Source organism: Ochlerotatus camptorhynchus, unplaced genomic scaffold (assembly GCF_037179485.1).
Source record: "Ochlerotatus camptorhynchus isolate MF236.1 unplaced genomic scaffold, CSIRO-AGI_Acam_v1.1 ptg000323l, whole genome shotgun sequence".
Taxonomy (NCBI): domain Eukaryota; kingdom Metazoa; phylum Arthropoda; class Insecta; order Diptera; family Culicidae; genus Ochlerotatus; species Ochlerotatus camptorhynchus.
Window position 1 is genome coordinate 2,188,970 of NW_027040811.1, and position 12,933 is coordinate 2,201,902.

Genomic DNA, 12,933 nt, shown 5'->3' on the forward strand with positions numbered 1-12,933 from the left:
TATCAGTTTCATTGTGGCACGTATCGTAGAAGCTGATAATTGTGCACTTAAAGTTTCAAAGTGGTTACTAGAGTAAGGATCTCACAGCGAAACACCTTAAGACACCTATTCCGGAGACCAGTAGCAACCTGGAGGGGGGAGGGGTCTCGAACCATCATAAGAACCTTTCCCTGCCCCAAAAACCCCTGCATACAAATTTACACGCCGATCGGTTCAGTAGTTTCCGAGTCTATAAGGGTCAGACAGACAGACAGACAGAAATTCATTTTTATATTTTGCTGATTGCATCTGAAACTGGACTGCCCCAAAAATGCAAAAAGTGTGATAAAAGTGCACCTTTGCGTCAAATCGTTTTGGTGTCTTCGGAGCACTTATTGCTTGCATCATAAGAAATAAGTGCACCGAAGACACCAAGATGATTGGACGGAAGCTCGCACTTTAATCACACTTTTTAATAAGTGAAAACGCGCTTATTAGTCCAGTTTGGTGTGAAATGCGCAATATATAGATAGATTCCAATAGCGCAAATTTATATGAAAATCAATGGGTTTTCGTGTCATTTTTGTTCCGTGTATATTATGGTATATTTGGCAACCCAGTATTTTTAACAGCATGAGTGTTTTGGTTTAAAATCGCAAGGGTAAGATCGAAAAATACTAACACTAAGGCTGTGAACCATTTGCCGAGTTAAATTTAACTCGTGGTTAAAAGTGACATTTCGAAAGTTATTTTCTATGTTCGAAAATCCCCGGGCTGTTGATCGACCGGTTTTCGAGCCACAGTTGTCAAAATTTAACTTCTTGTCTGTCAGAAGTAACCACGCTCGGATAGCAGGGTTAATCGATAACTTTCCATCTGTCAAATTTTAACCAAAAGTTAAAATAATTCGCCAAATGGTTCAGAGCCTAAGTAGGAAGGAGCAACCGCCGTCGGACGCATGACAAGAAAAAAATCTCCCAAAAATTTGGTTGTGGTTAATAACTCATGGGAACTGATCGGACCTGATTTTATATATATCTGACCGGTTGTAGATGCTGCGCCAATTCGTAATATTCGTTCGCCAGCCCATTGAGGATGCCATGGGAAGTGGTAGGTGTGCGAAATTTGTCTTGTGTTCATAGGATATTAAAAGTCGTGAACAATACAATAATATTTGATGAACAATACAATACCTACGAAATTGTGCCGTGGATGTGCCCCTTGGGGTCTAGTATAAGAGAGGAGCGGTTTCAAAACGAAATGCCTTGGCAACCTATGTCTACGTGATTTCTAGCAACACTGCCAATGCAATCAAGATAGACGCTGCTCGATTGGCTCTGGCTTTGACAGTTCGTTTGATTGAAAACCAGCCAGTCCGCTCCTCCCTTATACCAAACCCTCTCTAATCAGGGCCTATCTATAACCAAGAACAACTTTGTTCAAGACACATTTTCTCTAAAGTTTCAAGTTGATGCTCTAAATGCATCTTTCCTGCTTAATTCCCATTCTGGACCACTGTGCAATGCACAATGGTCCCAAAGCCGTATTTAGGAAGACACAAATATTTGCGCTTCAACCGTTTGTTTTAGGTATATGATGTCTTCGGGAAAGTTGTTATATATTTTTTTGGAAATTTTTTTTTTACGTGATGTACATTAGGGTGGTCCCTATAGTTAGGGAGTTCAAAATATCAACTTTTTAGTTGTTTAAGACGCAATATTCTACAAAGTTGTAGAACAATTAATTTGAAGCAGCTTTGCACAAGATAATTTTTTTTTGTATGACTAATGCTTCTGGTTTCACAAAAAAAAAGTTATTAAACTACTATCTCTTTCTGTTGGAAAATTATCAATGATTTTTGTTGAAAAATTGGGTTTGATGACTATCACTTGGGAACGAAATTTTCTGTGGCTGATTCGTTACAGGAGTGGTGATTTCCAATCGACAGCTCTAGAGGAATCGAGGTTCGATTGCTCGTGGATATTTCGGGAGATTGAAAAAAGTCTAGACCAATATCGGGACCACAACATCAAGTCGAGACTGAACCCATGAAGTGAGAATGAAATTTGTTCTTTACCAAAATCATAGCCACCTAGACCTGTGGTTTGTAATCGCCATATCAATCCGAGGGGTGAATTGAGTCAGTGAAAAAATAAAACGTTCCGAATAGAATCAATTCATGTCAACGGTTGTGTTTCATCAACTTCCAATTGCTTTCCGGGAAAATCTCTCCAGCCAAACCAAAATCATGCACCGTCGTCCACGTGTCCACAACAAGCGCTGATCCAAAAATAATCCTCTTCTATTTATCACCGATCGCAGCAATTGCTTACCCATAAAGCCGGCCAATTATCGCTTTGGTCAATCTGCTCATTTATTTTCGGTAGCCAATAATCGTGGAACACGACGGTCCTGACTGCGACGATGCTATTGCTTCGTCCGTTTTTGTTTCCCACCATCGGTATGATATTAATGGCATACCATTACCGGGCTGTAATCCTGGTTGGGTCAAACTTATCGACCCTGACCATTTTTGCTCGCCTTGCTGCGCCTTCAAGCAAATTGGTTTCAATTAACATCGAACTCACCAGGGAAGTGATTGCTCACTGCCAAACAAAATTACCAAGCTCATAAGAAGATTAAAAAATTGCTACCATTTATTGCTTCTTCTGCTGTGTATCTAAGTTATAAAATTGTGTCCTACAGGCGTAGTAAAAAGTTGTGGTTTCCCAGCTAATCTCTGTCGATAAGCAAAAATTAAGCACTTTTATCCTGAAGCTATCGCTTTTGAGTGTAGTAAGTCGCTTATGCTAATAACAGTTGAAAACGTTCCTGTGTAAGTTCCTACTGCTCCTGCAGCTTCCGGTAGTTTTCATCGGCTATCCGGATGAGTAGAGCCGCACTGGCCACTCCCGTTTGGTCAACCAGCCGGCGGAGATACCCGCTTGGACCATGCAGCAGATCGTGCGGATGGCCGAATTCCACCATCCTTCCGGCATCCATCACCAGCACCCGATCGCTATCCATGACCGTGTGCAGCCGATGGGCAATCGTTAATACTGTACAGTCGACAAACTTTGTCCGGATTGTCGTCTGGATCAGTTTGTCGGTTCTAAAATTGGACGGAAAAAATAATTATTGGATTACTTTTTGACGACGAGATCTCGCAAGAACTTACTCTGGATCAACGTTGGCAGTGGCTTCATCCAGCACCAGAATCTTGTTCTGCCTCAAGATGGCCCGGGCTAGGCAAACCAGCTGTCGCTGACCCATGCTGAAGTTGCTACCCCCGTCGGACATTTTGCACTCCAATCCTCCAGCCAGCGAGGACACGGCTTCCTTCAGTTCCACCTGATCCAGCGCACTCCACAGCTCGTCATCGGACTTCTCCTCGAACGGATCCAAATTGCTTCTCAACGTCCCTGAAAACAGTATCGGATCCTGCGGAATGATCGATATCTTACTCCTCAAGTCCCGCAGCCCCAGCGTCTTGGTATCGATACCATCAATCTCAATCGTGCCCTCACACGGAGCTAACCGGAACAGCGCCTGGATCAGCGAAGACTTCCCTGCACCCGTTCGTCCAACGATTCCAACCTTCTCGTTAGACCGAATGGTAAAACTCAAATCCTTCAGCACCTTCTCGCCATCTTCCGAGTACCTCAAATCCACATTGATAAACTTCACCACACCGTGCTCTGGCCAATCGCCTTGCGGTCGATTCTTTGGTGCCGTCTCCGGTGGTGGCTCCGACGGCAGATTCGTATACTCGTTGACCCTCTCCACCGAGACCATTTCGTTCTCCAGCTCCGCCGACTGTCGCATGCCCCACTGGCACATCCCGATCAAGCTGATGGTCTGCGTAATCGCCAGTCCCACGCTTCCGCCCAAGCTATTCTGTCCGACTACCAGGAAGCTCAACGTTACCACCGCAATGTAGATGACACACACCATGTCCAACCAGAAGGCAAATGCCCGCGTACTCGTCAGGAAGATGAACCACGCCGACGTGTTAACGTCCATGTAGTTGTTAAACTCTTGGCTTAGAACGCTCTGCGCCCGGAATGCCCGAATGGTGGACAAACCCTGGAGGGTAGCGTTCAGATGCGAGAAAATCGGCGATCGGTTTACCGACTCGATCCGTTTGATCACCCGGGACGTGTTTAGATATGCCTTACGGAGCAGGAACATGATTACTGCGACGACGATCGTCGGTGCGAGGAACCAGTAGTTGACGATCGAAACCAACGATACGACGGCGATCATTTCCAGGAAGAACTGCAAAGTAGAAGATTAGTTTTAAGTTGTAAATTGTAGAACACGGGGACTTACCACCAGGCAGTCGTGCAACGACATTGGCAGTGAGGTATCGATCGATCCGATGTCCTTGGAAAACCGGTTCAGTATCCGGCCGGATGGATTGTTGTTGAAGAAGTACATTGTTGCGCGGGTCAAACCGCGGAACATTCGATCGTGGAGATTCATCGAGATTCGCAAGCACGCGTAGAAGAACGAGAACGTACGCTGCAAGATCAGATAGATGAAGATCGCTATCAGAATCGTGTAAACCAGGATGTACCGCTCGCGTTCGGGTTCATGGTTTGCTTCCGCCTGCAGTTCCTCCAGAACATTGATGTCCAGCAAATCTTCGATTGTTTGATTCTCCTTCAGGTAGACTACGCTTTGGTTGACCTTACCCAGAGATTCTTCCCAGTTGACCCACTCGGCGACGTAGTAATCTACACTGCTGACGGCAATCTGGGACAGCACAATTAGCGCTGAGATGAAGACTATCCAACCGTAGCTGTTGATCGCGGTGATGTAGGTCTTGTACACCGAAAACCCTACGGATCCTTCGCCTTGAGATTCTTTCTCTTCGACCTGCTTCTCCTGGTCCAGGTTAACTTTCTCCGTGTGAGCGGAGAAAATTTGGAAGTCGAACTTATTCTCTTTGGGAGACTCCTCCGGTGTCAGCGCCAAGATCGAATCGAGCTTGGTCTTCTTAATCTCCCGATAGGATCCCTGAGCTTCGACCTGGCCTCCGTTCATCAGAACTATGTGTTGAACTTCGTTCAAATACTGCAACTGATGCGTCACCAGGACGCACACCTTATCCACTAGAAACTCACGTATGCACATCTCATAGATGTGCTTGCCCACGTGACTATCGACCGCTGAGAGCGGGTCGTCCAATATGTAGATATCACTCTTCTTGTAGATGGCTCGAGCTAAGTTGACTCTTGCTTTCTGTCCTCCGCTTAAACTTATTCCGCGCTCTCCGACGATCGTTTGATCACCATGAGGCAACAGCTGCAAGTCTCGTTCCAAGGCACATATTCGAACCACTTCCAAGTACCGCTGCTCATCGTACTCCTCCACGAACAGGATGTTATTCCTAATGCTGCTTTCGTACAACCACGGCTCTTGAGCCGCATAGCTGAGCGATCCATTAATCTGCACCGTTCCTTCATCAACCTCCAACTCTCCCAGGATAACCTGCAGCAAGGTGGTCTTTCCCGAACCCACTGGTCCGATTACGACACACAACCGCCCGGCTTGCACCGTCATACTGACGGCCTTCACGCCCACGTTCGACTCTTCTTCACTGACAGCCCACCGCGCAGTCACTTCTTCCATCACCAGACTCTTCTTGTCACTGTCCAAATTCACCACTCTCTTTGCCGATAACAGTGTTTCCACTTCTTCGTTCACCGCTTCTCCACCATTCGGCACCAGACCATTGTTCTTCGCTTTTTTCTTCTCTTCATCATCGATCAAAACACTACTCTTCACCGGTCCTTCTTGATTTGTGGTCGCTTCTGGCGCTGGCTGCGTCGTCTTCGGCTTTCCCTCCGGCGTTAGCAAAAACTGCTGAATTCGTATCACGGAGATGTACGCCTCGGAACAGAACGTAATCGCCATCGGCCAAAAGTGCACCATCGAATCGTTTAGGATACTGTAGTAACTGGTCACGATGAACACCTTGCGGGCAGTGATAACATTTCCGGTGTAGGTGTAGGAAAGCAGGCTGAGAAAGATCGAAACCCGTGAAACTACGAAGAATGAGATTAGCGTTGCGCGGACGTAGGCGCCTCCACGGATGGCATTGACCTCCTTCCGGCGAACTTCCTCGACCATTTTGGCGAAGGAGTTTTCCCAGGTGTACATCTTGATAACCTGAATGCCCTGGATGATTTCGTTCATGAAGCGAACGCGAAGATCGGTTCGCTTGGCCGCCTTCATCCGATAGGTGGCTGTCTTTTTACCGATCCAAGCTTGCAGTGGAATGAAGCTGAGTAGGAAGCCCATTCCGAGCAGTCCCGGGTAGTCCAGTTCTTTGTAGATGAAGTACCCGAGCAGGAGGGCTTCCATGGGACCCTTCCACAGGTCGTGGATAAATGCTAGGGCAATGTCGAACTTGCTGACGTCATTGGTGAGTAGATTCAAGATCTTCCCGTTCAATCCATCGCCAGCGGTCGTTGACTTCGTGAGCTTAAGTGACTGAAATAAACGTAATAGGGAATTAGTTGTGGTTGCTACCGAGCGTTGTGTAGACACAACGTGTTATCTCACCTTATTGTAGATAAGGCAGGAGCAGCCGACGCGTAGCTTCAACCCGATTTGAAAGATGAACATGATGAATGGATGGAATGTGATAACCGGTATCAGCGCACAGATTATAATTCCGGCTGCGTACCCGTATGCTGCCCGTTCGCTGATTTCGGTTTGATCGGGGGAAAAGTATGACACCAGTCCACCTAGGAAGAGCGGCTGTGCCACCCGGTTGGCCGTTTCCAGGACCGAGAACAGCAAGCCCCAAAAAAGGGTAACCATGCCATAGCCACGCAGGAAGGCTCGCATCAGTTTTGGCTGCGGCCGTTGCAGCTCGTCGGTCCATAGTCGATCGAAATTGTCGGTCAGTAGGCGGCTGCGGTGCTCGGGGAGAGTCTCGTAGATCATCTCTTCGGTGATCTCCTTCCGGTGACCCGCCCGGAAGATGTCCTTCAACCACCAGAAGGTGCGCCGCGAAATGAACGACGCATTCTGGATCGGGTTTTCGGTTTTGTTCTTACTGAAGTCTTTGTCGCGGTTCATGGTGCCGTCACTCTACGGATCTAGAATGAAAAGGAAGCCACATTACGATACGGGTAGAGGGATTTTTGAAGTTCTTCACTGTAGTTTTCAGCAGGCAATTTTTAATCGGGGGTATTGTCACGTGTGCACGGGGGAACACCTCCCATATGACTCACACCCCATCGAAGGGGTGACGACGTTATCAATCGAAAGCGAAATTCCACGGGGAGAATCTCTCACGTTAGCACCCGGCGCTTTGTTTGCTCGCACGAAAAGTGGGTGTGAGCGGGAGAGTCCACTGCAACTAAGTCATCAGCATTCAATCGAGCATTAATGGCCGCTCACATCTCGGCTAAACACTAAACGCTAAGAATAGCGACACAGCGGATCCAACCGGTTTTTTGTTTGTATCTCTGCAATCGCATATTCGCGATTTCGCATGATCATTTCAAAGCGAACGTCACTCAATCAGTGTGCAGTCCATTGTAGTAGGTCACGACTGTTTCGATGAATGATAAAAATAGCCCTCCAGTAACTGCTTTGTTTGCCTGCCTGTCAAGGCTAACTTTGCTGTCTACTAATCATCAAAACGAGCGAAGATTTCATCCACGATGATTTGCCAAAATGCACGTCCATTCACTTTATTTCAAATGTCATCCTTCCGCTGCCAAATTACTGGCTACGGCTTTGACCTCACAGCACCCATTGTATCCGTGCTCACGTGTTCGACAAAGTGCATAAGAAACCAGCTGATATGCTTTCGAAAACACTTCTCTGTGCTGGTTTTTGCAATTTGTAACCTATTCGGAGAAACCAAGAACGGGAATGTGAACCCTCACTTACACAGCAACGAAAAGAAAACAGCTGTCCGTCCGTCGTATTCCCGCAGGCAACTGCTGTCGTCGGATGCTACTACCACCGAAAAACAAAACAAAAAATCAGAAGAAAGAAAACCAGATGGACGAGCACGCGCTCGAACTGGCCGTGGCGTGTCTTGCCTCGACGAACGATAACTACACAGTGCTGAGCGATGAGCGAGAGCAATGGCGGCTCAGCTGCGACCGGCCACCACCACGGCCTGCTTCGAGTCTTCTTCATTCGCTCCTTCTCTCTCGACACATTCTCAGATCTGCTCAGCTGTTGTGTGGTGTCGCGTTGCGGAACTGAGAGCAACTCTCTCTCCAGAGAGCGCCACGGAACCGCTGCCACTGCTTCCTTCCAGGAAGGTTCGGTGCAGTTGCGGGTGCTTATGTTGAATTTATGCTTTTTTGTTGTTGCAAAAACCGGTGGCGTGCCGACGACAATGAACCTCGTTCGATATGTTGGATGGCACTGCGGTTCGGTGCACCGGAAAATGACCGAGGTCAGGGCGGAAAAATTTACACAGGCCTTACGAGGCTCGTTCCGAGGTTAACGAACGATTCACGATTTTCAAAGTCCGACTTAAATTATTTCAGCGTTCAACTCACTTTAACAACGAAATGATTGTTCAGCAATGTCAGACTCGCTCTATTCCATGTCAAGTCAATTGAACGCTGACTACCAGATCGGGGTGCGATGCATTCAACTCACTTGTCTCGACTCTAAACTCGGCTTAAAAGCTGCCAGATAATCTTTTATTGGTTCCTCAGCTTGGTTGTTTATGTTCCTATCAAAATTTTGATTTAATAACACAATTGGTTTGAAGTTATCTTATCTCAGCGCCTAGAATTCCGATTGACAAGGCCAAATGTTGTACGCGTTATCAGTACTCAGCCACAGATGATTGCCCACGAGCGTTCACGACGTCTACTGGCATGGTACTACTTATCTCGTGTCCACAATCAATTGAGGGCGATCCCTGCCTGTTGGCGCTCTTTATATCCATTCTGTATGCATGGCTTCAGAGGCGTAGCCAGGCGTAATTCTTGACAAGTCTGAGCAAGATTAGGGCTGTAAAATTCCATCTTCAAAGAAAGTAAGATTTTACAAACGGCGTTAACTGAAATTCTTTTGATATGTCAAACCAGCTGTCAAATGAATTGAAAATGCATCAAGATTCATCCTCTTGTTCATTTGGTTCATGTTGTCATTTTGAAATGAACCAATTTGACAGATAAATGTCCTTTGACTGAACCCTGTTTCAGTTAGTGGGCTTTCAGTTAGCAAACATCTACACTGAACGAAACATCCGCATTATTTTAAATGATTAAATATTGCATTGGTCGAGAACTTTTTTTTTTTCAAACCGTGCACGTCGTAGTTGCTAGTCTAGTTATACACTCATAAAAAAGTACATGTCACTCCCACGTGTATCACATCTAAATAGATCTAAATTAACGCAATTTGTCAAACTCATCCATTGCAAGTTTTTTTTTTTTTTTTTTTGTACAGGCTCAATCAAATAAACTTTACAGAGCCAAGTTATCATTTTAATCTATTTCAAGTGTGAATATTTTAAAATAAACTATTTCTGATCACTATGAAAACACTTCCGACACACGCGGATTCCATCTGTCTCGTTTGTTGCGATGTTTGTTGATCTACAAAATCTGGAACATAATTGTCAAATGCTCTACACTTGTAAGTGTATTGTCAATCATATCGGATTAGTATGTCATGTTTATTGGGTTTTAACTATTTATCGCACAAATTTGTTTAAAAACTTAAAAATATAGCTTTGAATATTGTACTGCTGCTTCCCCCAGCTCGATCTAAGTTTCGATCCAGTCATCCTTTACAGGAATCATTCGTGACCCAATTTAATCTCTATAGTTCTGAAAAGATAATGCTGATAAGATTTTGATGCTATTGACTGTACTTACCTTTTCGATTAAGTTTCTAGTTCGATAGACATAACTCCCAGAATCGATTCCTTTGAAGAGAATCCACGTACTACCGTATGCGTGATAATGTTTGCACCATTGAGCAATGTCAAATTTTAAAAAATTCTCATAAATTTCGTTTTCGAGTTTTTTATTTATTCAAATGAGGGATGTTTCTCAGAGTCTTAAACTATGTTAATCATCGATCGAGTTTCCACTTGCTGCAATTACGGCCTCTACACGCTTCCGTAATGCACGGCAGGTTCTAATAATGTAGTCTGGATCCATTTCTCTCCAGGTACGGGTCAATGTTTGTCTGAGGCTTGCTGTACTCGGGTGGCGTTTAGAACAGGCCTTGGCCTTCATGACGCGCCATATTGAGTAATCCAGTGGATGTCGCCTTCTGGCGAGGGGGGTGACACATCTAAATCTCAATTCTAGATGCTCAAAATATCTCACACTAGCGAATCAATCTTCGAAAAATCAGCGTGCGTGCAGCTAGCCACAGCAAAACACAATCTTTTCTGCATCGTAGATAGAGTCGTCCCCCTCGCCTTCTGGAATGAACACCGGGTCCATTTTTTTTGCCATCGGAAGCCACCAATCCAAACACCAAAACGCTAGCAGGATGCTTGGTCAGATACACGTTCTTGTGCTCGTCGACCACGTCTTTTCCCGGAAGAGAATTAATATACCGGTCGGTTCTGGAATTTGAAACGGGATCGACGTTAAACATGCACTCGTCGGTGAACAGGATTACCGGATTTTTTCGCTTGGAAGTTCAAGATTTTCTTGCATCGTTCGACTCGTAGCTCCCGGATGCGGTTGGTAATCATGTGAGTTTTTTTCCGTGCCCTCGACTTCGCCCCACAATCTTCCTTTAAAATCTTCCGTGCCGTAAAGTCACTGATCCCGTGTTCCTTTGCCAGTTTCCTTATTGAATGCACTGGATTCACCCGAATCTTCCTTTTGATAGCAGATAGCGGAACCCGAGCTGACCTCGGAAGACCTGGCCACCTTCGCGGATAGTTGTCCTTTCTTTTCTCGGTCTAAAATCCTTTTGACGGTCCACCGGGACACTCCCACGGCGATTGAAATGTCTTTTTGCGACATTTGCGCGTGGGACAAATCACGAATTCGCTGCCTGCCACTTCGTCATGGTGCAACTGTCAAACTAAGTAAATCATTTTCTTTAATACACAGCCTACTACGGCATGAGCTATAGGTTACGTGCATGCAGCTGTTTCCCATAGCGAATACCACGTACCACCCGGGAAAGAGGACCCAGCAATGGGTTGCACCAGCAGTAGAAGGTAGAATTCCGGTTGGTGGCAATAGTTCCAACTCCAAGGGCTGCTGCTGGTGAGAACCTATACAGAACTGACATTCAGAAATCAGAAACTGTTTCGTTACGTTTGGCTTGGTTTTCAGACAAGATCTCTTCACCTTTTTAGTATCTGTTCCTCCTGATGCTGCTGCACTCGCGGCTCCCAACCGATTCCGGACTTCATTTTCTTAGGATTGGAGGTTTTCAATCCAGATCCAGAATGTTTACCTATCTCGGCTATTACAGGACGGTATGGCGGTTTTCTGTTCTATTTTTTTTTTCTTCAAAACAACAATCGAATATAAACACTATTAGCAGAACGGTGTTTGAAGTGTTTAAAGTGTGTTTTGTGGGTGTTAGCACAATGTGAAAGAGTGACTCACCCCCTGTTTCCAACTCGTTTGTCAGCTCAGATCAGCAAATGACGTTCGATAGAATTATTTACATCATCGTTTTGGATGATTTGCGTTATGGGGCTGAACCATAGGTTTGTTCCCGTACTTGCTTTTGACGTTGGATAACGTCTTTCGGCAACATACGGGGGTACAAAATTGAAAACAGTCGTTTTGGATGCGTTACGAAAAATTTAAAGATTTTGAACGATAATAACTCAATCGTCTCTCGATAGATTTACGAGATAATGGCATCAATCGATTGGAAATATTTCTAGCAATTTGCTGAATGTTTCAAAACTATTGATTTCATTCTGTAAACTATTGAAAAATGGTTAAAAGTAAACCATTGTCTAAAGATGGTGAAAATCGATTGATTTTTTTATATTCTTATACTTTCTCCAACCGAGACATCAGATGCGAGTATCTGACACCTCTGATATTTTCTGTTCTACTATATAAGCGTCCAACAAGGCCGCCCCTTCCATCATTGTCTATCCGATCGTCGACCCAGCAGCAGAGCAGCAGAGCAGCAGAGCAGCAGTACCAGAGCAGCGGAAGCAGAACAACGGCAGCAGAGCAGCGGCAGCAGAGCCTGGGGGCGAAAGGGCAACTACGCCGAGTCCGTTGGTGCCAGTGCTCCGGTGTACTGGGCCGCCGTCATGGAATGCCCAGCTGCTGCAGTTCTCAGTCGGTCGTATTCACCGTCTGCTCCGCAAGGGCAACTACGCCGAGCGCGTTGGAAAAATGGCCCTTTTTCAGGGCCACAACATTATTAAGACAGAGTTTAACGTACGTATGCGAGTAGGTATCTGACACCTCTGATATTTTCTGTTCTACTATATAAGCGTCCAACAAGGTCGCCCGTTCCATCATTGTCAACAACATCAGCCCAACAAAACGGCCCTTTTCAGGGCCACCAAACTTTCGCAAAAGAGTTATTAAGGAATATTCCTAAAATATAATATACAAAATTAAGTACAACACATAACAGACGTTATCCAACGCCAACCCTGCGGTCGTATCTAGTATACAACCCTTCCAACTTTTTTGATTTTGCTGTAAGTGGCTGAAAGAAAATAATACAGGAATACCCGCTTTGCGCGGTGGTTATTACCGTCTACCCACCGCCAGTAATCTTACAAATTGAGCTGTTTTTTTTTTATGGATCAGCGCCCGCACATTGGAAACGAACACGGAATCAGCGCACTCTGCCCGCATTTACTGGATGTCCTTGACTGCCCCGCCACTTCGTCGAAGTCGCTGCTTTGAAATTGCCGAGTATTTTTCGATTGGTCGAAATTCCGGGCAATTCGGAGGATTGATTTAGCTTGGGGACAAAATCAATCTTGTTGAG

General features: G+C 45.5%; 2 protein-coding genes across 6 annotated transcripts in view; one reads left to right on the forward strand and one right to left on the reverse strand.

Annotated features, from left to right (window-relative positions):
* Positions 1-12,933, forward strand: part of jus (julius seizure) — a 452,703-nt gene that overhangs the window by 416,277 nt on the left and 23,493 nt on the right. The gene's annotated exons all lie outside the window — the stretch shown is intronic.
* Positions 2,611-8,090, reverse strand: LOC135707915 (ATP-binding cassette sub-family C member 4-like). The gene is made up of 5 exons (XM_065229834.1): positions 7,897-8,090; positions 6,553-7,094; positions 4,312-6,480; positions 3,158-4,257; positions 2,611-3,091 (listed from the first exon to the last, which is right to left on the reverse strand). Exons 2-5 carry the CDS (start codon positions 7,072-7,074, stop codon positions 2,824-2,826), a joined length of 4,059 nt encoding a protein of 1,352 aa, XP_065085906.1. The 5' UTR covers positions 7,075-7,094; positions 7,897-8,090; the 3' UTR covers positions 2,611-2,823.